General features: G+C 31.8%; 1 protein-coding gene across 8 annotated transcripts in view; it reads left to right on the top strand.

The window, feature by feature from the left end:
• Positions 1 to 15,495, top strand: part of LOC127723533 (putative leucine-rich repeat-containing protein DDB_G0290503) — a 62,936-nt gene extending 47,441 nt beyond the window's left edge. For 6 of the 8 annotated variants that reach the window (XM_052230182.1, XM_052230177.1, XM_052230180.1 and 3 more), the window contains 4 exons: positions 2,309 to 2,404; positions 6,369 to 6,464; positions 9,494 to 9,589; positions 15,329 to 15,495. In XM_052230182.1, the coding sequence (XP_052086142.1) occupies positions 2,309 to 2,404; positions 6,369 to 6,464; positions 9,494 to 9,589; positions 15,329 to 15,446 (406 nt within the window). In that variant the 3' untranslated portion in view covers positions 15,447 to 15,495. The remainder of the gene's footprint in view (positions 1 to 2,308; positions 2,405 to 6,368; positions 6,465 to 9,493; positions 9,590 to 15,328) is intronic. The other 2 variants (XM_052230176.1, XM_052230181.1) reach the window with 2 other exon arrangements.
• Positions 15,496 to 26,004: the final 10,509 nt, after the last annotated feature.

Below are 26,004 nucleotides of genomic sequence, written 5' to 3'. Positions count from 1 at the left end.
ATGGTTTGATGACGACTGTGGTGAAGCCATGATTAACCGTAACTTCCTAATTTCAATATCAAGGCCTACATAATCACTTTTAACATCGAATTTAGAAGGAAGGAAATCAGATAGAAAATGTCATTGCAAATTTTGGTCAACATCGACTATTGAATGATAATATATAGTTTGAAAATCAAGTGGTTTTAGATTTAAGATACCTGAATATTCGTCGGAACATGTAGCTTAAGCAATTTTTACCTTTTCTATATGGTTATATGATTATTTAGTGTCAATGAAACTAATTTACTTTATTGCATTTCCTCCATTTGCTTTACATTTGTTGATATATTCTTAATGGATTCATGAGATTTCAACCTTGATACACTACAAGTGCCTCTCATTTAGCACCATTTGACTATCAATTACCTAATTCAAAATTATAAAATGTATTGTAAAATCCAGATTGACAAATATATACATTTGATAAGATAAGATAATTGAAGATGACGTTTGCCTTCCCCAATTTAAAAAAAAGAGTTTTTGAAGGCCTTAAGTGCACTAGTTAGAAGAAGCGAACTAGTTATATTTGAGCAGTTACTTGATAGTATTACAATTTATAAACGATGTGTATAAGGTTTCAAAAGCAATGAATCAAATACCTGGAAAAAGACTTGTTCGGATCGGTAGCTGCTTTCAGTTCATTCGTTGTTGAAAGTGTTCGTTTACGACTTTTCGTCTTACAAGTTGATGTAAAACCCGTAATAGAATTGTTTTATCTGTAGTTAGTTTTTAGTATGACACGAACGTCCAGCATAATGAAGACTTTTTTTCAATATTCATTTTAGACCATGAAATCGTTTAAAAGGAACGGTTACGTGGTATCTTGCTTTGGAAATGTTTATTTCGATTTTCCACAAATTTCGTCCGTTATCGGAAGAAAATTTCAATGATTTGTTTTTTAGCTATTTACTTCTTCATCAACCATTGCAGTAAGAAAAAAGGATGGAGGTCGATAATGAAATAACAAATTTTATCGGCAAAATTATGAACTTATGAGATAGTTCGGTCCCTTTTTTTTCTGATACATCCCCACCCGCAGATCATAGAAAATACGAAGGTATCTTATAATATCGTGAATACTAATATACCTATAAATTTCACATGTAAAAGACATACAATATACAAATGTTTTCAATATCAACTTCTACATCAATAAATTTTGAAAAAGAAGAGTAAATGTATCTATTTGATTGACAGAAGGATAAGTTATTTCTATCTGCTATAGAATATGGTGTAAAATATTTTTTCAAGAATGGAACCTATTTAAAAGGATTTTCAACTGTTTTTGAGATATTTGAAAGATTTAGAAAATTGTTAGAAGTGTTGTCAATAATATTTTTATCACGATTGATATATCAACTTTTACCGTTATTTGTGTGGATAATGTCCATATTACAACATACAAAATTTAAGATATATTTTCCTGTCAAATGATGCTATCGTTAAGAGTATTTTTATATATAGGGAGACGGAATTTGTTTTCACGTTATATTACACGGGACTCGAGTCTTCTCAAATATGAGACGACTCTCTTGCAAAGCATCCGAACAAATTTTCTCAATAGTGAATCATCTCCTTCTTGACATTTGAAAAATCACAAGCGTTCAATTTATTAACTTAACTACTAGAAAAGTGCGTACAACTCAAATTCCAGTATAAGAGTCATCAGTCGAAATGTGAAACACAATTAAAACAAGAATGTGTCCATAGTACACGGATGCCCTATTCAAACTGTCATTTGCAATGTTCATTGGACCGTGAAATTGGGAACAAAACTCTAATTTGACATTTAAATTAAAAAGATCATATCATAGGGAACATGTGTTCTAAATGTCAAGTTGGTTGGACTTTAACCTGAATAGGGATAGACGGACGGATGGACGAACGGACGGACAGACGGACGAACAAACGCACAGACCAAAAAATGCTCCTAGGTGGGGCATAAAAATAGATACAGCATTTTGAATATGTTCACAATGTATACATGTTATAAAATCTTTATTAATTGGTCAGTGAGAAACCAAGCATGAACATAGGTTCATTTTACGCTGTTTTTTGGTATTCTTTAAACGTGTTGTATTTGCCTAGTAAATCAGTCAATATATGATTCTATTACATCCTCTGGTTTCTTAATTACTTTCCCCTATATTTATGATGATTATTATTAATTTTGTAATAAACATGTTGAATTTATTACTGTTTTAATGGTGTTCATTTCTTTCACGTGAAATCAATTCAACTTTATATTTTTAATTTTAACAATTAGGTCTTCAGGACAATTAAAAGAACAGGAGAAAAGGGTAACTAAACTGTCAGACGAAAACAAGAATTTAAAGACAGAAATAAAAGAGAGAGAAAAAAAGTAAGCTATAGTTATGTATCCACAAGGTTGTTTGTTTGCTTTTTGAACAAACCAGAAATGTGAAAAGCGAATAAATATAACATAAGATTATAGCAAGCAATGCCACCTTTTTTTTCTCTCAACAGCAATTCTTTTATAGTACAGTGAACAACGGTACCCGGCTGGAATTTATTTTATCAAGAAGGTAATGATATCCTTTGTAAGAATGTTTCCAGCATAAAAAGTTTTCACAAAAAACAGGTGAAAAAGAGGCGGAAGATACAAATGGAACAATAACAATCAAATGTCGAGCAGAAAACACCATGACCAAAAAGAAAATCGATGGAACACAAACAGTAGTCTATCATGTATAGCACAATACAAACCCCATCAAAACAGGAGGTGATATATGGGTCAAGTAAAACACCTTTCTAATGAGTCATCAGAAAATAGTTTTAAGTTGAACAAATGTATAAAAGTACATTAACTGATGCTCAATAGCTGGTAGATACATTTGTCTTTTCAATAAAACTGGGAAATAAGGTTCGTAGTAATGCTATGTGGATAAATTAAACGGTTTTCAAGAGCTACATTGACAGGGCGTCATCACTACAATGGTTTTCAATTTAACGATTATAAACATTAGGTGGCGTCATGGGGAGATAATTTTGACTAAGTAGAATCCTGACTGGTAAAGTGCACAACTCGCTATATCAATTAGCGTTCAACATTATTAACACCAACGAACGAAACCCGACACAGGAATTATGTGGATGACAAAACATTTTACCGATAAATGATATTTGCATCTTTGTGTTTAAAGGTTTTTATGAATAAAAGAGTTAAAATCATTGAAATATGATATTTCACAACAGACACGTGGATACTGAATTATTTGAGAACTGTAAACACCATAGGAATATCAACATCAATAATAGGAATATTAACTTGATGATCATGATGATAGTGCGATTTCTTCTGTTTGTCACACACTTTTGTATACAGATAGACTACTTGTGCCGGTAACTTTAATATCATTGTCTTCAAACGATAATTCTTACTTTTAACATCGAATTCAGAATGAAGGGAAACAGATAGAAAATGTCATTGTATTTTTGGGTAAAACATGGATTGTTGAATGAGAATTTATATTATAGTCTGAAAATGTAGTGTTCTTATATTCAAGATACCAGAATATCCGTAAGAACTTGTATAATTACCAATTGTGACCTTTTCTCTAAATGCATAAATGTCTAAATGAACAGGGCTAGTTGACCTTTGTTTGCGACATTTTGTAAAGCAGAGTTAAAATCGAAGTTGTTAAAAGCTGACGAATTTCAGATTTTAACTTTGACAGAACAATTTCTAAGACTAAGGCAAATCCGAAAAGAAACCAGCAAACCATGGTTTGATGACGACTGCGGTCAAGCCATGATTAACCGTAACTTCTTAATTTCAATATCAAGGCCTACATAATCACTTTTAACATCGAATTTATAAGGAAGGAAATCAGATAGAAAATGTCATTGCATATTTTGGTCAGCATGGATTATTCAATAATAATATATAGTTTGAAAATCAAGTTATTTTAGATTTAAGATACCAGAATATTCGTCGGAACTTGTAGACTAAGCAATTTGTACCTTTTCTATGTATATGATTATATGATTATTTACTGTCAATGAAACTAATTTACTTTATTGAATTTCCCTCATTTGCTTTACATTTGTTTATATATTCTAAATGGATTCATGAGATTTAAACCTTGATACACAACAAGTGCCTCTCATTTAGCACCATTGGACTATCAATTACCTAATTCAAAATTATAAAATGTATTGTAAAACCCAGATTGACAAAATATATTTGATTAGATAAGATAATTGAAGATGACCTTTGCCTTCCACAATTTTTAAAAACGAGTTTTTGCAGGCCTTAAAAGCACAAGTAAGAAGAAGCGAACTAGTTATATTTGAGCCCTTACTTGATATTATTACAATTTATAAACGATATGTGTAAGGTTTGCCAAGCAATGAATCAAAAACCTAGCAAAAGCCTTATTCGGGTCGGTAGCTACTTTCAATTCATTTGTTGTTGAAACATGTTCGTTTACGATCTTTTCGTCTTACAACAATGTTCCAGTTGACGTAAAAACCGTAATAGAACTTGTTCATCTGTAGTTAGATTTTAGTATGACACGATCGTGCAACATTTTGAAGTTTTTTTTTAATAATTAATTTTATACCATGACATCGTTTAAAAGGAACGATTACGTGTTATCTTACTTTCGAAATGTTTATTTCGATTTTCAACAAATTTCGTCCGTTATCGGAAGAAAAAATCAATCATATTTCTATTAGCTTTTTACTTCTACATCAAACCATTGCAGTAGAATAAAAGAAAAGAGGTCCGATAATGAAATAACTAATTTTATCAGGAAAATTATGAAATTATGAAATAGTCCGGTCCCTTTTTCTGATACATCCCCACCCTTTGATCATAGAAAATATGAAGGTCGCTTATAAAAGCGTGAATACTAATATATCATATATAAACCTATAATTTTCACATGTAAAAGACATACAATATACAAATGTTTTCAATGTCAACTTCTACGTTTACTCAATAAATTTTGAAATAGAACAGGAAATGTATTTATTTAAAAGTCATCAAATCAATTCATCAGTGAACATAGTTATCTTTAAAATCAATTAGTGTCTCAATTCTCTGCCCTGTTATTTTGATCAGTATTTTATATATAGCTAGTAATACAGGAAAAAAACCTTATTTGGTGTAAAATATTTTTTAAGAATGGAACCTAGTTAAAAAGCATTTCAACTGTTTTTTGAGACATTTGAAAGACTTAGAGAATTGTTGGAAGTATTGTCAATGATATTTTTATCATGAGTGGCATATCATCCTTTACTTTGAGGTTACTTGTGTGGATAATGTCCATTATTACAACATACAAAATTTAAGATATATTTTCCTTTTAAATGATGCTATCATATATGCAGTTTAGAGTATTTGTCTATCTAGTGAAAGGGAATTTGTTTTCACGATACATTACACCGAATTCGAGATATCTCAAATATGAGACGACTCTCTTCCAAAAGATCCGAAAAAAATATCTCAACAATGAATAATCTCCTACTTAACATTAGCAAATCACATGCATTCAATTTATTAACTTATAATCATTTACAGACCCATACCATACATTTGTTTTAGTTCTTGAAATATGTCGCATATATTTTCTTTTTCTTGTTTAATTGCTTCTGTAAGTAATATATTAATTTGAAATTACGACGACAGACACATACAGATAATACCGTTTACGGTATTTCAGACTTAAACGTTGCCAAGCGCACATATCAAAGCAGACTAGTAAATGACGTCATTTTTGTCCAATGAAAAATTACTATGAAAAAGTACGGGAAATATGTTTATTAAACTATTAACCGGGGTAATAGTCTGAAACTATTGACTGGCAAATAGTCTATGAAATGAAATAGCACAAATATTTCATTCTTTTTTATATTGATAAAACATACTGAGGTATAATAAATTAACTTATATTCATTTGGTATTAACTACTAGGAAAGTGCATACAACTCGAGTTCCAGTATAAGAATCATCCGTCGAAAGTGTATAACACAATTCAAACAATAGATACAGCATTTTGAATATGTTCACAATATATACATAATATAAAATCTTATTAATTGGTCAGTGCGAAAACAAACATGGACGTAGGTGCATTTCACGCTGGCTTTGGTATTGTTTAAACGTGTTGTATATGGCTAGTAAATCATTCAATATATGATTTTATTACATCTTCTGGTTTCTTAATTACTCTCCCTTATATCTATGATGATTATTATTAATTTTGTTATAAACATGTTTAGTTGATTACTGTTTGTATGATGTGCATTTCTTGCACGTGAAATAAAATCAACTTTATATTTTAAATTTAAACAATTAGGGTATCAGGACAATTAAAAGAAAAGGAGAAAAAGATAACCGAACTGTCGGACAAAAACAAGAATTTAAAGACAGAAATAAAAGAGAGAGAAAAAAAGTAAGCTATAGTTATGTATCCACCAGGTCTTTCGTTTGCTTTTTAAACGAACCAGATATGTGAAAAGCGAATAGATATAACATAAGATTTCAGTAAGCAATGTCACCTTTTTTTTCTTTAAACACCAATTCTTTTATAGTACAGTGAATAACGATACTTGGCTGGAATTTGTTTTATCAAGAAGGGAATGATATTTTCACTAAGAATGTGTCCATCATAAAAGGTTTTCACAAAAACAGGTGAAAAAGAGGCGTAAGATACAAAGGAAACAATAACAATCAGAAGTCGAAGAGAAAACACCATAATCGAAAAGATAATCGATGGAACACAAACAGTAGTCTATCAAGAACAGCACAATACAAACCCTACAAACAACAGTAAGGGACGTATGGGTCAAGTGAAATACCTATCTTATGAGTCATAAAAAAGGTGTGTCCGATTTACAAATTTTTACTAAAGGTACTTAACGACAGACTTTTCAAGTGGATTGTAAAAGTGCATGACTTCAAAAAATGATTTGAATGAAAAATGATTAATCTGCCCTTCCACGAATTATTAAATTCGATTTTTTTTTGTTTGAAATATTTATGAACTTTCAAAAATTCCCTCTGAAAACTGATCAGACAATAAAACTGGCAAATAAGGTTCGTCGTAATGCTATGTGGATAAATTGGTCGGTTTTCGAGAGCTACATTGACAGCGCGTCATCACTACAATGGCTTTCATTTTTACGATTATAAAAATTAGTTGGCGTAATGAGGCGATAACTTTGACGAAGTAGAATCCTGACTGTTATAGTGCACAACTCGCTATACCAATAAGCGTTCAACCTCATTAACACCAACAAACGAAGACCGACACAGGAATTATGTGGATGACTAAGCATTTTACCGATAAATGATATTTGCATCTTTGTGTTTAAAGGTTTTTAGGAATGAAAGAGTTAAATTCATTGAAATATGAGATTTCACAACAAAACGTGGATACTGAATCATTTGAGAACTGTAAACACAAACATGAGACACCATAAGACTATCAACATCAATGATAGGAATATTTACTGGATGATAGTGCGATTTCTTCTGTTTGCCACACATTTTTATATACAGATAGATTATTGTACCAGTAACTTTAATATTAATGTCTACAAACAACAATTGTCACTTTTTAAAATCGAATTTAGAAGGAAGGAAATCACATAAAAAATGATATTGTGTATTTGGGTAAAACATGGATTGTTGAGTGAGAATTTTAGGTCTAAAAATCTAGTGATTTTAGATTTCAGATACCAGAATATTCGTCGGAACTTGTAGACTAAGCAAATATGACCTTTTCTCTATCAATGATTAAATGATTATTTACTCTCAATGAACCCGATTTATTTATTGCATTTTCCTCATTTGCTTTACATTTGTTTATATATTTTAATGGATTCATGAGATTTAAACCTTGATACACAACAAATGCCTCTCATTTAGCACCATTGGACTATCAATTACCGAATTCAAAATTATAATATGCATTGTAACACCGAGATTGACAAAACATATTTGATTAGATAAGATAATTGAAGAAGACGTTTGCCTTGTCCCGATTTACAAAAAAGTTTTTGAAGGCCTTAAGAGCACTAGTTGGAAAAAGCGGACTAGTTATATTTGAGCAATTACTTGATATTATTATGATTTATAAACGATGTGCACATGGTTTCTCAAGCAATGAATCAAATACCTGGTAAAAATCCTTGTTCGGGTCGGTAGCTGCTTTCAGTTAATTCGTTGTTGAAAGTTTTCGTTTACGATTTTTTCGTCTAACAAGTTGACGTAAAATCCGTAATAGAATTGTTTTATCTGTGGTTAGTTTTTAGTATATTCGTTTACGATCTTTTCGTTTTACAAGTTGATGAAAAACCGTAGCAGAAATTTGTTTATCTGTAGTTAGTTTTTATTATGACACGAACGTCCGACATAATGAAGACTATTTTTTGTAATGTTAAATTTTAGACCATAAAATCGTTTAAAAGGAACGATTACGTGTTATCTTATTTAGAAATGTTTATTTCGATTTCCAACAAATTTCGTCCGTTATCGTAAGAAAAAAATCAACGATATTGTAATTAGCTTTTCATTCTACATCAACCATTGCAGAAGAAAAAAAATATGAAGAAGAACCGATAATGAAATAACTAATTTTATCGGGAAAACTATGAAATTATGAGATAGTTCGGTTTCTCTTTCTGATACATCCCACCCCCCCCCCCCCCCTTTTTGTTCATAGAAAATATGAAGGTCGCTTATGATATCGTGAATACTTATATATCATATATAAACCTATAATTTTCACATGTAAAAGACATACAATATACAAGTGTTTTAAATATCAACTTCTACATTAATAAATTTTGAAATAGAACAAGAAATGTAATATATTTTCCTGTCAATGATGCTATTATATATGCAGTTTATAGTATTTTTCTATCTAGGGAAAAGGAATTTTTTTCACGTTATATTACACCGGAATCGAACCATTTCAAATATGAAACGACTTTGTTACAAAATATCTCAACAATGAATCATCTCCTACTTGACATTTGAAAATCACAAGCATTCAATTTATCAACTTATTATCATTTGGTATTAACTACTAGGAAAGTGCGTACAACTCAAATTTCAGGATAAGAATCATCAGTCGCAAATGTGAAAAACAATTCAAAGCAATAGATACAGCATTTTGAATATGTTCACAATGTATACATGTTATAAAATCTGTATTAATTGGTCAGTGAGAAAACAAGCATGAACATAGATTCATTTCACGCTGTCTTTGGTATTGTTTAAACGTGGTGTATTTGCATAAATCAGTCAATATATGATTCTATTACATCCTCTGGTTTCTTAATTACTTTCCCATATATTCATGATGATTAATTATTAATTTTGTAAGAAACATGTTGAATTTATTACTGTTTTAATGGTGTTCATTTCTTTCACGTGAAATCAATTCAACTTTATATTTTCAATTTTAACAATTAGGTCTTCAGGACAATTAAAAGAACAGGAGAAAAGGGAAAACAAACTGTCAGACGAAAACAAGAATTTAAAGATAGAAATAAAAGAGAGAGAAAAAAAGTAAGCTATAGTTATGTATACACCAGGTTTTTCGTTTGCTTTTTGAACGAACCAGAAATGTGACAGCGAATAAATGTAACATAAGATTACAGCAATCAATGCCGCCTTTTTTTTTCTCTCAACAGCAATTCTTTTATAATACAGTGAATAACGATACTCGGATGGAATTTGTTTAATCAAGAAGAGAATGATATCCTTTATATGAATGGTTCCATCATAAAAAGTTTCACAAAAACAGGTGAAAAAGAGGCGGTAGATACAAAGGGAACAATTATAACAATCAGAAGTCGAGGAGAAAACACCATGACAAAAAAGATAATCGATGGAATACAAACAGTAGTCTATTAAATACAGCACAATACAAACCCTGCCAAAAACAGGAGGTGATCTCAGGGTTTTGTTTAGGTATTCGTGTCCATGTCCTACATATTCCTACGTATGTATTTGCTTTGTTTTAATAGGAAAATTATTTGGACTGAAAGAGGTCATTTACATATAATTAATAGAATGTTTAATTGTGATGTTTCAATTTTTCTACTTTACTGGTATCATCCACCTTTTTTACTTGATGAAAGTATGTTGATGAGTTTACGAGTTGTATGATGTGAAAAGGTACCAAAACTTGGTAAAAGTCTCATGTCAAACCATACAGCATCAATAATGTTTAAACCATATGGGTGTTGAACATGTAATATACCTGTTTATGCCAAATTATTATATAATGAATGATTGTTGATTGTTGATTGATTGATTGTTTGAAGGGGTAGACCTGGAATATGAGAGATAACTCTTATAAATGTAATGGAAGTCGTTAACATATAACTTAATAATGTTCGCTCCTCTTGTTTTTGATTTTTTGCCAGATTTTCGGAATCCTCTGATTTAACCATATTTTGCCATTAAAAACTTTTGTCCACTAACCCCTACTTTTCTTTTCATAATTTTATTTAATATAGTTTTAAAAGGCCATATTTGACAATCTTATAAAATTCTTGTTATTTTTTCCTAGTTTTTAAAAGAGAAAAGCGGACAATGTTAAAAGTATGAAAAATCTAGAGAGAATCATTTCCCGCCACTTTTTCAATTGCTTATATCTCGAAAACAACTACACGGACCCTTCATTTTTTTCTACTTTTTTAGTTTCTTTATACATATACTATCATTTTATAACAGTCTTTTAAAGACTTGTTAATTTGAAAGAGAGTAGCGAACATCCTTAACCTAGTACTTATTGACACAATGACTAAATATCAGCATGTATGTAATACATATGTTGTTAACATTGGGTTATTAGAATGATTCAGCACTATCCAACAAAATTAGAATAGCTTGAATATAACAAGCATATAAGTCATTACATTTAAAAAAAAAAGTAAAAAATCAAAAGCTAAAAACGGTAGAAAAATATCCCCATCTTTGCTGGTGAGAGCTGAGTTATCCTCTTAACCAAGCTCTTCAGCAGGCTCTTGCAAAGGTTGTGGGAACAAACGATGTCTGACTTGCAAGTAGATACTGAATATCCAGACTTTTGACAGTCATTCTCCAGGTACGATATGCATCATAGTTTGCTATTTTACTTGCAAGACTACAACTACAGTGCATCTTATACAATATCAATGTCAATGTGGTAAGCAATATGTTGGAGAGTCAGAACAGCCGATTCACATACCTAAAAACGGCCGTGTAGTGACTATGTATGTTAGCCATATCTCACTATAAGTCGACATATGAGCTCCGCTCACCACACTAAAGCAGATCTCAATCGACTGACTATCACCATCATTGACCACAACAATGCTTGATCTAGGGAAGACACAATCACTCTGAAAATGTTTTGAATAAGAAGATTAAAAACGTTGGCACCACATGAGATCATGAAAAGGTGTAGTTCAAATCGCGCAGTGCTGTTTATTTCGGATGTATATGTGTGTAATCTCTGTTTTTATTATTCAACATCCGTCAACTTTGTACTTTTAGAATTACACAGGTTCAAATCGCGCAATGATATTCACTTTGGGTGCATATCTCAGCAGTCTCTATTGTAATTTCTTTATCTTCGTCAACTTTGTAATTAAACAAGTATACAAGTTCAAATCGCACTGTGCTATTTTTTTAAGCATAGGTACGCAGGCTCTGTTGTACAATATTAACCTGCGTAATCTTTGAAATCTTCGAATCATATAAGCGCAGTACGGTTTGATTTAGTAATACGTTCAAGATTGTTTGAGTAAAATCAGAATAGACAAGTATAATTCATTTTACATCAGACTGATGAAGGATATTTATTATCCCTAATATTTATTGATATTTGTACTTACTGTTTCATTTTTTTTGTTTGATATTGGTGTTGTTCTGAACACAATTTAGGCGTATATATAAATTATTTATTGTGCACAGTATCGTTTTACATAACGATCTAATGCCTTTGTAAGAAATATTGTTCAGGACACACACACCTGCACACACACGCTCCCGCATATATATATGCATGATAAAACAATGTCACATTTGAGAGAAACATTGACAATAAGGATAGCATTTATTGCGCCAAAATTTTGGTCAATATTAATACGATTTTATTACATCTTCTTTCATGTTTTTATCGTATATCATTACGGTTGCACAAATCTTCAGACTTTTGTAATATTTTCCTTATCTGTAGAGTACCGCCTATTCTCGACGGTCCGTCACATATCAAAGGGGAAGGTTCATTAACCTGATTAAAGGTTACAATTGGCCTTAATCTTTCAATGTATTTTTTTTATTCATGCCAAAATATTACACATTTCACATAACAAAAGTATGAATTGAATTTTAACATAAAACAATTTCTTTTTGGGCACATTACATTATAAATATGTGAAGTTGGCAGCCTGTTCGTTATTCGTTATTCGATATTCAATATTCAACCGGCTGCTAGCAGTCAGTTCGATTTTCAAGTTTTCTTAGTTGAATATAATAAAAAATTAAACATTCGTCAACTTTAAAAGCATGATAGTAATAGTTAAAAGGAGTAAAAATTAAGAGATGTAGGAAATCCTTTTTGCCGACAAAGTTAAGTTATCGTAAATTCTCGTTGTCCTCAAATATAAGCCCTTATGAAAATCGAATATTCCTCCTTATAAAATATACATTTTTATCCAAAAAAAAAAATATAATCTGAGATGTACATTTAAAAGACGATATTTCAAAAAAAAAAAAAACAACAAAAACAAACGGCCACTCTAGTAATATTTGAAAATATAATTAGAAAACTATGGAAAACCAAACATAAAGATATTTTTGATTGACTAAATATTCAAACTCTATACGGGAAAGAGGGCCGAGGGCGTTTGCTAGATCTTCCTGATCTCTCAATCCTCTTATATTATACATAAAGTTAGTTGATATATAGATATAAATGATATAAAAAGGAATTTAAGCAAACTTTTCGTTTTCTAAATTTATAGAGTGCTCAAAGTGCCAGTTTGATATTCAAAATATATAGTGAAAACCTACCGGAGACCGCTGAAAAAACAGTGAGACCCCCTTGTCTTCCAATATATATAACCTTTGATAATCTTGTCGATTTCGTACTTATACAGATGCTGTCAAATGGATTTTCTAGAAAAAATGTCATCTTCGATATGTTTGGAGGGCTTAAAGTGTCACTTTTCAAATGAAAATCGTCAAAAATTCAGATAGAAGGGCACATATCGTTGGCTAAATCTTCTTGATCTCTCAATCTTCATAATATAATGCATATAGTTAGTTAATACATAGATATAAATGACATCGAAAGGAAATTGGGTACACTTTTCGTCTTCAATGTTTATTGAGGGCTCGATAAGATTATTAAATTTTATGGACATTACAAGACCAGGGGGATCTCACCGTCAATTAAGCGGTCTCCGGTAGGTTTTCACTATATATTTTGAATATTAAACTGGCATTTTGAGCCCTCCGTAAACATAAAAGAAGAGAAGTTTACCCAAATTCATTTTAGTCACGTTTGTATCTTTATATTAACTAACTATCTGCATAATATTGGGAAGATTGAGAGATCAGGGGGGTCTCACCACCGCCCTGTGCCCTTTGTCCTGAATTTTCGACAATGTTTAGCTGAAAAGTGACAATTTAGGTCCTCCGTAGATATCAAAGATGACATTATTCTAGGAAATCCTTTTGATACCATCTTTATTTATACAAAGTCTAAGATATCGTCGAATTTTATGGACATTGCAAGACCAGGGGGTCTACCCATCATTTAAGCGGTCTCCGGTAAGTTTTCACTATATATTTTGAATATCAAACTGGCACTTTAAGCCCTCCGTAAACATAGAAGACACATAACTCGTTTTAGTCACGTTTGTGTCTTTATATTAACTAGCTATCTGCATACTATTGGGAAGATTGAGAGATCAAGGGGGTTTCACCACCGCCCTGTGCCCTTTGTCCTGAATTTCGACAATGTTTAGCTGAAAAGTGACAATTTAAGCCTCCGTAGATATCGAAGATGACATTATTCTGGGAAATCCTTTTGATACTATATATATATAAATTATAAGATATCATCGAATGTTATGGACATTGTAGGACCAGGGGGTCTCACCGTCATTTAAGCGGACTCCGGTAGGTTTTCACTATACATTTCTTTTGGGGGGGGGGGGGCTTTCCATAAATATTTCTGTCTATATTTCTAAAAGTTTCTAGAGTTATCGGTTTTTGTTTTTGTTTTTAGAAATATTATATATAAAAGTACATCTTTGAAGTCGTTTTATTGATAAAAATCTATATTTCATAAGGACAAATATGCGACTTACATAAGGGTTTATATTTAAGAATTTACGACAGCTTGAATGGGGTCATTAAACGATTTCCTGCATATCTTTTCACTCCTCTTAACTATGACAATCATGCTTTTAATGTTATCGAATATTTAATTTTTATGATTTTCTACTGAATTTGAATATCGAACCGACTGCTAGCAGCCGGTTAGATATTGAATATCGAATATCGAATAACGACCCGGCCGCTAACTTCACATACATATTATAAATTAAGAAGTAATGACCAATAAATTTTTCATAATTTGTGTTGAACGTCAGTTTGGGTACCATTTTCCAAAATTTATTCAGTTTTTGGCATATTAATTATATTTGTAAAATTGTAGGTTTTACTATTTTCTTTGAAACCATATGAATTAAATCGTAGCAATCGGCATAAGAAAAAAGTAAAATGACAAAAATACAAATTGCAAACCCTTTTCTTGAACAATTGTGAATTTTCTAAATCAAAAAACGGTTTTCAGGAGAAAGACAAGACAAAAATGATACTGGTCAATCAATTTAAAATGCCATTGGGCAAACGACAACAATGAAAACAAAAACAAAAGCAACTCAAACCACTTTTAAACAAAACTAGGTGTAATTTCAGTTACTTTTGAAGTGTTAGCAGATCCTGCGCTACAAAAGAGCAAATTAAAAAGGTCTGAAAAAATTAAAGGTTTTATGATTTCATACAGAAACGTTTAAAAATTATAACTTTACGCTGACATTATAAACATTTAACTTTACTATCTTTTCAAGAATAATCACATAAGGGATTCTCCATCAGACTAATCCTATGATTTAAGGAATCATCATGATCATCAAATGACAAAGATTAGTAACAGGAGATACGATTCTGACTATTGAACCTTCTGTGACAAGCATAACGACAAGTATAACATATTTGTTAATTGATATTTTTTATGTACAGACTAAAAGTGCAGGAAAAGACAGTTGCCAGTCTTAAAGAACAGATAGGTGTACTTAATGACAAACTGAAAGGAAAACAAGATGACCCATCAAAGCAAGTACCTATAGCTAGATTTTGACTAAATTAAACCGTTATAATTACTAGTAATCGTAATTTAAGTTAAAATTCGTTTTACCATATGGATTGGGTCTTCCTCAGAATTCAATATCGCCGCTATCCATGTGTAAGTATACTGGTAACATTCCAAAGTAATGTCTCTATGAGATGAAACATATAGATCATATCTTGGAACCAATACGTAAACAAAACAAAATATCTATGAATAGTATATATCTCACCAAATGAGGCAAGGTTTGTGAAAAAGCCGTATTTACAAAGTGCAACCTACAATACCTATACTAACATGTATTCTAAAAGAAAAAATCTTGTCGATTTCGTACTTATACAGATGCTGTCAAAAGGATTTTCCAGAAAAAATGTCATCTTCGATATGTTCGGAGGGCTTAAAGTGTCACTTTTCAAATGAAAATCGTCAAAAATTCAGATAGAAGGGCACATATCGTTGGCTAAATCTTCCTGATCTCTCAATCTTCATAATATAATGTATATAGTTAGTTAATACATAGATATAAATGACATCGAAAGGAATTTGGGTACACTGTTCGTCTTAAATGTTTATTGAGGGCTCGATAAGAATATTAAATTTTATGGACATTTTATGAACCTTCTGTGACAAGCATAACGACAAGTATAACATATTTGTTAATTGATATTTTTTATGTACAGACTAAAAGTGCAGGAAAAGACAGTTTCCAGTCTTAAAGAACAGATAGGTGTACTTAATGACAAACTGAAAGGAAAACAAGATGACCCATCAAAGCAAGTACCTATAGCTAGATTTTGACTAAACTAAACCGTTATAATTACTAGTAAACGTAATTTAAGTTAAAATTCGTTTTACCATATGGATTGGGTCTTCCTCAGAATTCAAGTTCGCCGCTATCCATGTGTAAGTATACTGGTAACATTCCAAAGTAATGTCTCTATGAGATGAAACATATAGATCATATCTTGGAACCAATACGTAAACAAAACAATATATCTATGAATAGTATATATCTCACCAAATGAGGCAAGGTTTGTGAAAAAGCCGTATTTACAAAGTGCAACCTACAATACCTATACTAACATGTATTCTAAAAGGAAAAACAGAATTTTTCTCACAACAATACTTAATCATCAGAATCATAGCCCAAAAGAAATCACTGTATATACTGTAACTTTTCTTTTACTGTACATTTTATACCCCCACCTCTGTTTCAATTTCTAAAGTAAACAAAACTTTAATTTTTGTCAGCTTACTCTATGTGCATGTTTTCTGACATGAAATGCCTAGAACCTGTACGAAACTATTTTGATAACAAATTGAAATCATTTCAGAATTCTTTTAATGTAAAAGTTAGTAGTTAATCATTCCAAAATTCAAGATTATATAAAGTATACAATCCTGCCTCTGTGTCCAGTCCACATCTTCCTGTATGCCTATTTATCTATAGAAGTTTACAATTTCTGCCTCAAATGGTCAGTTTAGAAAACTTGTCACAATAAAATCATCGATAACCATATCTAACATAGTTTGGCTAATATATGAACTAAAAATGTATAAACAAAGCCATATTTGCAACAGTTGTATGTATGAAGTTACCATTCTAATATATGAATTCACTAATGGTTTTATAGAAATGACTGCTAAAATCTGTTTTTTGTATAACTTCAAAGCACAGTTCTTGTTTTCTATACACAAGACCTTTATATTAATAAAATCATATCCTTTATAGGTTAAATTATCTGTTTTATGACTAAAGGGTTAGGGATTTTTCTCTGTTTTTTGCCACTTGGGCTTCAAATTTGCTAAATAATTCTGCTGTTTCTGTGAATATGGAATATTTAGTACATTTTAGGATAGAACACACATTTATTAGTTTTATTGTAGCATTTTTGTATCTCTAGCTTGTATGTTTTATGCCTCGGTCACAAGAAAGCACATTCAGGTGTTACGTCTTACTTATGGGTTTTCGACAGGACAAAAACACCCTAACAAAAATATTCATCAAGGATCTAAGCGTTTCAATGACTGTGAAGAGCTAACATAAGCACTTCTTAACAATTCAAATTACTAATATGCATATACATGTATAATGAATTTACTTTTCACACAGGACTTTAGGTAAACTATCAATACTTTTAACTCTGAATTTACCTGAGTCATCATAATTAAGACCAAGGATTTTTTCTCAATCTTCATCAAATATTTATAAAAAAAAAAAAACAACTTTATATTGAGTTAATTTCATTAAAATCTCTGATGATAAACCTCATTTGGTGAAATTTTATATGTTCTCTTTCTTCACCCAACATAGGTTACACATCTGTAAATATAGACAATGCAATTTCTCATAGGAACTCCTTTAATAACTAAAACTGTGCCTCTTTTAATATGAAGTTTCGTAAAAAATTATATCCTAGAATGGAAAGTTCATATGCACTTCAATTTTTTTAAAGGTCAAAATATAGGGTTGTGCGGCATATTTTCAACATTTATATGCCCTAAACTTCTAAGAGTTTAAACTTATACTACAATTCTGCACTACCCCTCCCTTCACTTTGGGTCTTCCTCAGAATTCAAATTCGCCGCTATCCATATAATTATGTGTATTTATACTGGTAACATGCCCAAATTATGTCTCTATGAGATGAAACATATAGATCATATCTGGAAACCAGTACGTAAACAAAACAAAATATCTATGAATATTATATATCTCCCCAAAATAGGCATGGTTTGTGAAACAGCTGTATTCACAGAGGCCGGTATCTTCGTTGGAATTACATCTAACTTGAAGTCACGCTTTATTTTCAGCTTTTTATATAAGTCAGGAGATGAACATGATAAAAGAAAAAAATTCACGATTTTTTTCGTAAAATCTTATTTGTGTATGAACATGATGAAATGAATATATTCATGATATAATTTTTTTTTATTTTAACTACGTTTAGAGTGTTCAATTTCATGCCAAAAATAGATGTTAACTTGATAGCAGATTAAAACAATAATTTATTAATCAAATCTTTGATGTGTTGAAAGGGGGGGGGCGAGGATAATAGGGGGTTACAAGTATTCATTGCTGTTTTGGTATTTCCGCTTGCTGCTTCAGAACGAGTAGGAGATATTATGCAAACAATTGTGCAAATCGTGATACAACCATGAGATTTGGTATAAGTAGATGTTAATTTAAAGAAAAACAGCTACTGGCCATACAAAAATTTCATTTTTTTAAGATGTCGTTGTGTCATACATGATGCAAACACATGCTTCTATGATGTCCATGTCTGTGTTTTCAATCGAGTTTGGTATCAAAATCAAGCGGGTAAAAACGTCCGTTACATCTGGAAAAACTTCCCATGTCAGCCTGAATGCTGAATGCATGGCAGAAAGGAAGAGCAGATACACGAGGACCTAACGAGTTTGATATGTCATGCACAGGAAACCATCGAAAGTCTTTATTCCTCTAAAACCTATCCACAATGTGTCCAAATCTAGTCTTTCGAAAGCTGCAATTCCTAAAACTACTGCATCCTTGTCAGTACTACTTAAATCTACTTCTTTACAGCCATTTACAGCAGCATGCCTAACATGGACAAACATTCGTGTATCTCCTTTTTCGTGATTACAAGGGGACAGCAAGTATCCGTATTGAAATTGCAAATAACATTTTCCCCTTGAGTAACATAAACATTTTTATCAGCTGCGATTTAATACCAATGTTTAAAGTGCCACCCTGAGACAAGACGGAGGAGCAGCTTGGTTTTCATGGCTTAAGAAAGTCACACTGTCTACTTTTACATGAAATACATAATCCATATTGAAATAAAGTATCGATCAATTGACTGGTTGATTTCTGGTCCTTGCAAAAATTAAAAGGTACAGAAACACGAGAAAGGAGTTTCACGATCACTGCATGTCGCTGTTGTTATGATATTTTCGGTGTTTTTGCATGATAGTTGTACATCAGTACATTAGGAGCTGAACATCGGCTAGATCAGACTTGCATACACTGTTCTCTAATTGGGATTGAATATCAGGGCCATGATCAATCATACACACTAGCTCAAGCAGTGATGGGGGGACGCTTGATTGGATTTCTTCGGCAGAAAATGATCCAGAAAATTTTGTCTTGTATTTCTTTATTTGTACCCGAATAATTTCTGCGTTTTTTTCAGATATGTATGGTGTCGTCGTACTTACATGCCAATGCTATTGCTGGACCAACAATTTTTTCATAAACCAACAACACCTCTCTACCTTTAGTGTATGCTGGTATCTTTGAAAGTAGCATTTCAACGAGTCGTGTCTGTGTATTGGATATGAATACTCACTTAACTGCTGATCTCTTCTTTCATACATATTTGCAAATCTGCAAGTCAAAACGCAGTAGCCCCATCACTTTTTCTTTGCGTCTCAAATATATATAATTGACTAATTCGGCTTAGGTTACATCTCCTGCTTCATTTTTTGCATCAATATTAATTTCTGTCTGTTCTTCTGTCTTTTTCTTAACGACTCTTTCTTTATTATATAGAGCTACAAGACAAGCGGGATGGTGTTTCAAGTCTTGCGCTATTATACTTTTTATCTATCCCCAGTACCTAATTTGGCAAATACCTGTTTGTCCTGAAGAGTTTCAGCACAACTGTTCGATCTATCAATTAGCTTCATGGTCATTACTTCCCTGAGTGACGAAAGGTGAGCATCTTTGTCAGACAAAAAACACTTGACAATATCTTGTTTTAATGTTGTATCTGAATGATCAACTGAATGGCGAAAGAACTTAGGTGAAAAACCAGTTTCACTTTTTGTTGATTCCTTTGACTCGTGCCGTTGTTTAACACGTTTCTGTTTGGTGTTGTTAAATTTAATTCGGCAACTTGGATGGTATTTTGCCTCATCCAATGTTAGCCTCATTCAATGTTAAAGTGATTTTTATTCCGGAATTGTTGTTCAACCTTCTAACGTCTAGAAGTATAGGTAAGCTTTTCATTTCGTGAAACTTGGGCATGTTTGTAGCCAACATTTTATAACTATCAGCAGTTGATTTTGACGTTTTAACTGTGCCTTTCTGACACAAACAACACTGTGACCAGTCAGTTTCCAAACTATCTGGTGAGACTGATGACAAACAAATTCTTTTCGCCATTGTGAAAAATTAAAACAAATCGTATATAAAAACTAACCATAACAACAATAATTGCAAAACAGAAATCAAAATTAAACCTTTTCTGAAATGCACTATAGAAATACTTGGAAAAATATTGTTAACAAGTCAAAGGATTATCCTTTTACCATTTTATTGTATGGGATTAGACCGGGTTTGTTGATGTTGTACCTACACCCAATCCGATCGTTCATCAATTGCCATTTAACTCTTGTGCGATCTCTACACCATCTAGAGGATAGATGCCCATTTATCCTTGGCTCGGCTATCCCGCGTTGGCACATTCTGTCGATTCAGGTACGACTGTATGGCTTTAACTTAGGGGCAAACCATAAAGTGTTTGGGAGACTTTATAATAAAAGCTGACAATGGACCCCATGCCGTGTTTATAATTGACAGCGATCTCCACCAGCGTGCCCTTGTAGTGCGTACAAATCGCTCTTTATAAATAAAAATAATTTGCGCATGCGCGAAATTGTTAAACGCATGTGTAGTATAACCATGAAAATTGTTATAAAATCAAATCATAATATCATTTAAAATCCAAAAACATATAGAAAAAGTATATAGTTAATAATTTAAAGGTTTTTGTGTGAATTTTGTAACATTTTCGCACATGCGCAAACCCTGAACATGAAAACTATTGATTTCTTGTAATAATGATGCTTCGTGCTAATGTTCATGCTTGTATCGTGATTTGCACAATTCTCTTGAAATTGTTTGCTAATATCTACCACTGGATGATGAATTTAGTTTCAAGATGGTTAACAATTATTTCGTATTTCATTTATGAGTTTCCAAACATTTCCAGTACAAGTGGTCAAGATTAAGTAAGTAAGATCTTCATTTGCAAAAAAAAAAAAAAAAACATTTTATGCAATTCATGCGTCCGAAGCGCTTTTTGGCTCACCTGGCACAAAAGGCAAAATGAGCTTTTCTCATCACTTGGCGTCGTCGTTTGTTATTTTTTACAAAAATCTTCTCCTCTGAAACTACTGGGCCAAATTTAATCAAACTTCAAAATCATCGTTGGGGTATTTAGTTTTAAAAATGTGTCCAATGACATCAGCCTGACAACCAAGATGGTCTACATTGCTAAAAATAGAACATAGGGGTAAAATGCAAGTTTTGTATATTATTTTGAAAACCGTTATAAATAGAGAAAATCTGACATGAGCAAAAATGTTCAAAATGTTGAGCTCTACCAATTGTCAAAATACGACAAAACTGTCAGACGACTTCTTATAGGAGTTATTGCCCTTAAATGACAAATTTTATCATTTTTTTTTCATTTTTGCCTACTATCTTGAAAACTATAACAGATAAAGCGAAACCTTAAATTGCAAAAATGATCAGCAAGACAAGTTCTACAAATATGTCTGCATGGTCGAAATCGTCAGTCGACTCCTTATTGGAGTTAATGCCCTTTAATGACGATTTTCACCATTTTTTGTGTTTTGCCTTATATGATAAAAATTATAATAGATAAATAGACACTTTAAATATCAAAATTTATCTGCAAGTCAAGATCTACTAACAAGTCAAATTTTGCCGATATAGTTGGTAGTCTGTTACTCTTTATAGGAGGGACTGTCCTTAAATGAGGATTTCTTTTACCCTCTTTTGTGTTTTGAGCAAAAACTAAAGAAGATAGAAACTAAACAGACTAAATGATCAGCAATACAACATCAACAAAACAGAGATTTTGTCATGAATTCTATTCTCGTCTACAATGTTGGAGAGTGTCCTTTAATGTATATGCACATAGACCAAGGTAAGCGACATAGGCTCTTTAGAGCCTCTGGTTTGGATTAACCTATATCATGAACGATCAAAGCCGAACATATGAAAGCCAAGGTTGTATCAGAACTGGAACAGCTATATGACCAGACATTACCAAAAAATAATAACCAAATCCATATACGGTTAACTTTGATACAGGGAGTTGAACTCTTAGTTTCTTAATAATTTATCCATTTAGGAACAGTTTGTTATAGATCATGTCGGTTTCGATGTGCTAAAGGCTGTTCCCGATATTTTTCGTGTTTCTTCCGGCTGCTCAAAATATTTTCAAATTGTTCGAAGTCGGTCCAGATATTTTCTGTTGCTCTAGGCTAGTCATGATGTCTTTGGAGATGCTCCAGAGTGATTCAGATGTTTCAAAATGTGTTTCAAGCTGCTCCAATATTTTGCAAGTTGTTCCATTTGGATCGATGTTTTTAAATATTTACTTCGTACTGTTACCGACATTTCTTTTGATACTCCAGTTTGCTCCAGATATGTTTTTCAAAATGTTCATAGCTCCTCTAGATTCTTTTCAGCATTGCTCCAGGCTGCTCTGATTATTATATTTGTTGCGCAAGGTTTATCATTAGTTTCTATGATGATATTTGCGGGTTTGTCCATTTTTAATATTTCAAAAGGTAGGTTTTCCTGGGATTTTATAATCAGTTGTAAGTGACATAAGAGCGACAACATCACAGAGGTGACATCTGAAATAGTTATTACGTCATCAATCACGCCACAAGAGTCAACACTCGAACGGAAATGAAGTCATCAATAACATGACCAGACGTGATAGAAAATGTCATGATGTTACTTTGTCTTTGTTTTATTTTTTTTTTTTTTTTATTTTGTGTGAGTTAAACCCATGACAATAGTCTGACGGTATATTAGCTTTAATTTTGTAGAATTAAAAAATTTAAGAGACAAATATCTTGTTGATAAGAAAGTATTAAAAAAAATACCGACCTCAATTCAAAAAGGGGGGAAGTCCATAAAAACTGACAAACACAAATGTTAGACTATATCAACCAACAAACTGTGGCTCGCATCTAAACTGTTGCAACGTAAGCAAAGCGTGTAATATGTTTTCTGACATTTAAAACAGTTTAAGGTGTAAGACACATATGTACGAGGAATTAGTAAATTACCGTAGAAAATACCACTACAACTGTGATATATTTGTTATATAAAATTTTAAGTACATATGTTTTGCAAAATTCAATGAATATCCACTCTGATGCTTTTTTTAAAAGATTCCTGTCGCATAGCTTAATACTATTGAAAATTGTTTTTGGCATTGTAGTTTTATCCCTTCAGAGAATTTACATGCCTATCAAATGCAGTTGGATAACAAAGCATTTTCAATAACAAAGGCCAATATAATTTTGTTGAAGATCTAATTTTGTTTTTGGAATTATGAAACTTTGATATTTAACATTAATCTTTTTTACTATTTCTACAGCGATTCATTAAATATTAATAATAATTATGTTCATACGCTTCTTTTAAATCTCCTAAGCATCTCTTATAAAGGAATTGTCTGTATTTGTTGTGTTTGATATTTTTCCGAATGCTTTTGTCTTGTCCCTGAGTTATACACAGAAGGAAAAACTACGTTTAATATATGCCCTTTCTTAAAACACTCCCCAAACAGAGCATCTTTCTCTCAGGTTCTCCACTTTGGCAATCGAATCAGATACACGCCATTATATTGCAGTTAAACCTGTTTTTTCAAGCTTTTTTTAATCTATGTGAATAAGCATAACAATTGGTGTGAAAAGTTTATATTAAGTTATCACATCAAACGGCAGGTAGAAAAAGATTTCGATTATATTCATACTTAAGAATTAACTTAAATTAACTTAAGATTCCATAGTTAAGTGCGACCTTAATTTAAAAAAAATCACATACTAAAGGAAATCCTTATTGACATTTTAGTTAAGATAGTATATATGCATATGGGCCCAGGATTTTTATTGAAAGTCTTTTGTGCATTTCCTAATTCAACTGAAGAAATGAAGAGGGTTGAGATTACAAAAATAACTGAAGTACGCCATTATAATCTCAATGTAACTGTTTTGGGTGAAGAAACTAGTCACTGGTTTTCTATAGTTATATTTTAATTTTGACAGGTTCGAGTTAATGGATTGACTTGTCAGATACACACAAAGCACAAACATACTACAAACATATTTAGATAAAAAAAAAGACGCAAAGCACTAATCTAAGAGCAACCGCAGTTATAGAAAGCTAATGTAAAGCCAATAACAACTAAAAGGTAACCGATGTTCTACTAGACTAAAGTACAAATTAGTGAACATTCAATGGATTGAGAGCAAAAATATTTTCAACTAACGATAAGCTTTTTTAGATTTATCTATTTAATAGAATTTGGACGTCTCTTTGGCTAGTTTGGCCATAACATGTGATTCATGACATCACAGGAACAAATCTGCTTTTAGATAGGTGCAATTGATTTCAATAAGTATACCAACAACCTATCGATAAACTGTATTGTCGAAACTTACACAAATTGCCCAGAGAACATTTACAGCTGTAATTTTATCTCAGTTCCAGTAAATATATCTATTATAACTACTGTTTAATTACAAAATAAGGCTTAGAAAATTGCAAAAAATAAATCTGCAATATTTTTCTAGCAGCACCAATCTAGTTTAGTAAGATAATATCGTGTGGAAGTGTAGAACAAAGTATTGAAAAGTAAAAATGTTGAGTTGACATTAACCCAACATCTCCGTTGATTTAAAGATTTCACTAAAAAAATAAAATCAGCTTTACCATATTGGAGAAATATTTCTTGGACATGCTATTCTTTCATTTTAAAATACATTATGTAACCAAATCTGGTTTTTTTTTTTGGATTATATTGCAGCTCATGTTTAAATAATGATCGAGAGATCTAAAGTTTTTTTAATGTAGGCAGTACTTAGAGTTTTCTAGTAATGCAATCAATTTAAAGTCCTAGAGCAAATGTGTAAGAGAAGAATTGAATTTGTTACTTTTAAAATCAGACTATTTAATGTTTTTTGGACATGTGATCTTATTATTAGCAATAATTGATACTAAGTAAACTAAATATAATACTTATTAAAAAAGAGGGACGAAAGATACCAGAGGGACAGTCAAACTCATAGATCGAAAATAAACTGACAACGTCATGGCCAAAAATAAAAAGACAAACAGACAAATAATAGTACAGATGACACAACATAGAAAACTAAAGACTAAGCAACACGAACCCCACCAAAAACTGGGGGTGATCTCAGGTGCTCCGGAAGGGTAAGCAGATCCTGCTCCACATGTGGCACCCGTCGAGTTGCTTATGTTATTACAAATCCGGTAAATAGTCTAATTCGGTAAGTCACATTCGTGAAAAGGGAAAGGTATTGTAGTTACGACATAAGGAACATATCCGATATCATCTGTGAAACGGTTATTCCATAACGGTCAACCAACTCGTGATGGCGTCCATAAAATTTACGAAGGGATGACTTCAACTTCACCATTTGGAACTCTTGGTTCAATAGCTTCCTTGTGAGCAGCAATCCTCTATCAAGGAAATCATGATAGGAAACACAAGCCCGGGAATATCGTATC

Source organism: Mytilus californianus, unplaced genomic scaffold (assembly GCF_021869535.1).
Source record: "Mytilus californianus isolate M0D057914Y unplaced genomic scaffold, xbMytCali1.0.p SCAF_13, whole genome shotgun sequence".
NCBI classification, from domain to species: Eukaryota; Metazoa; Mollusca; class Bivalvia; order Mytilida; family Mytilidae; genus Mytilus; species Mytilus californianus.
Note: the sequence above shows the minus strand (reverse complement) of the source record. Positions and strands in the feature narration are given on the sequence as shown.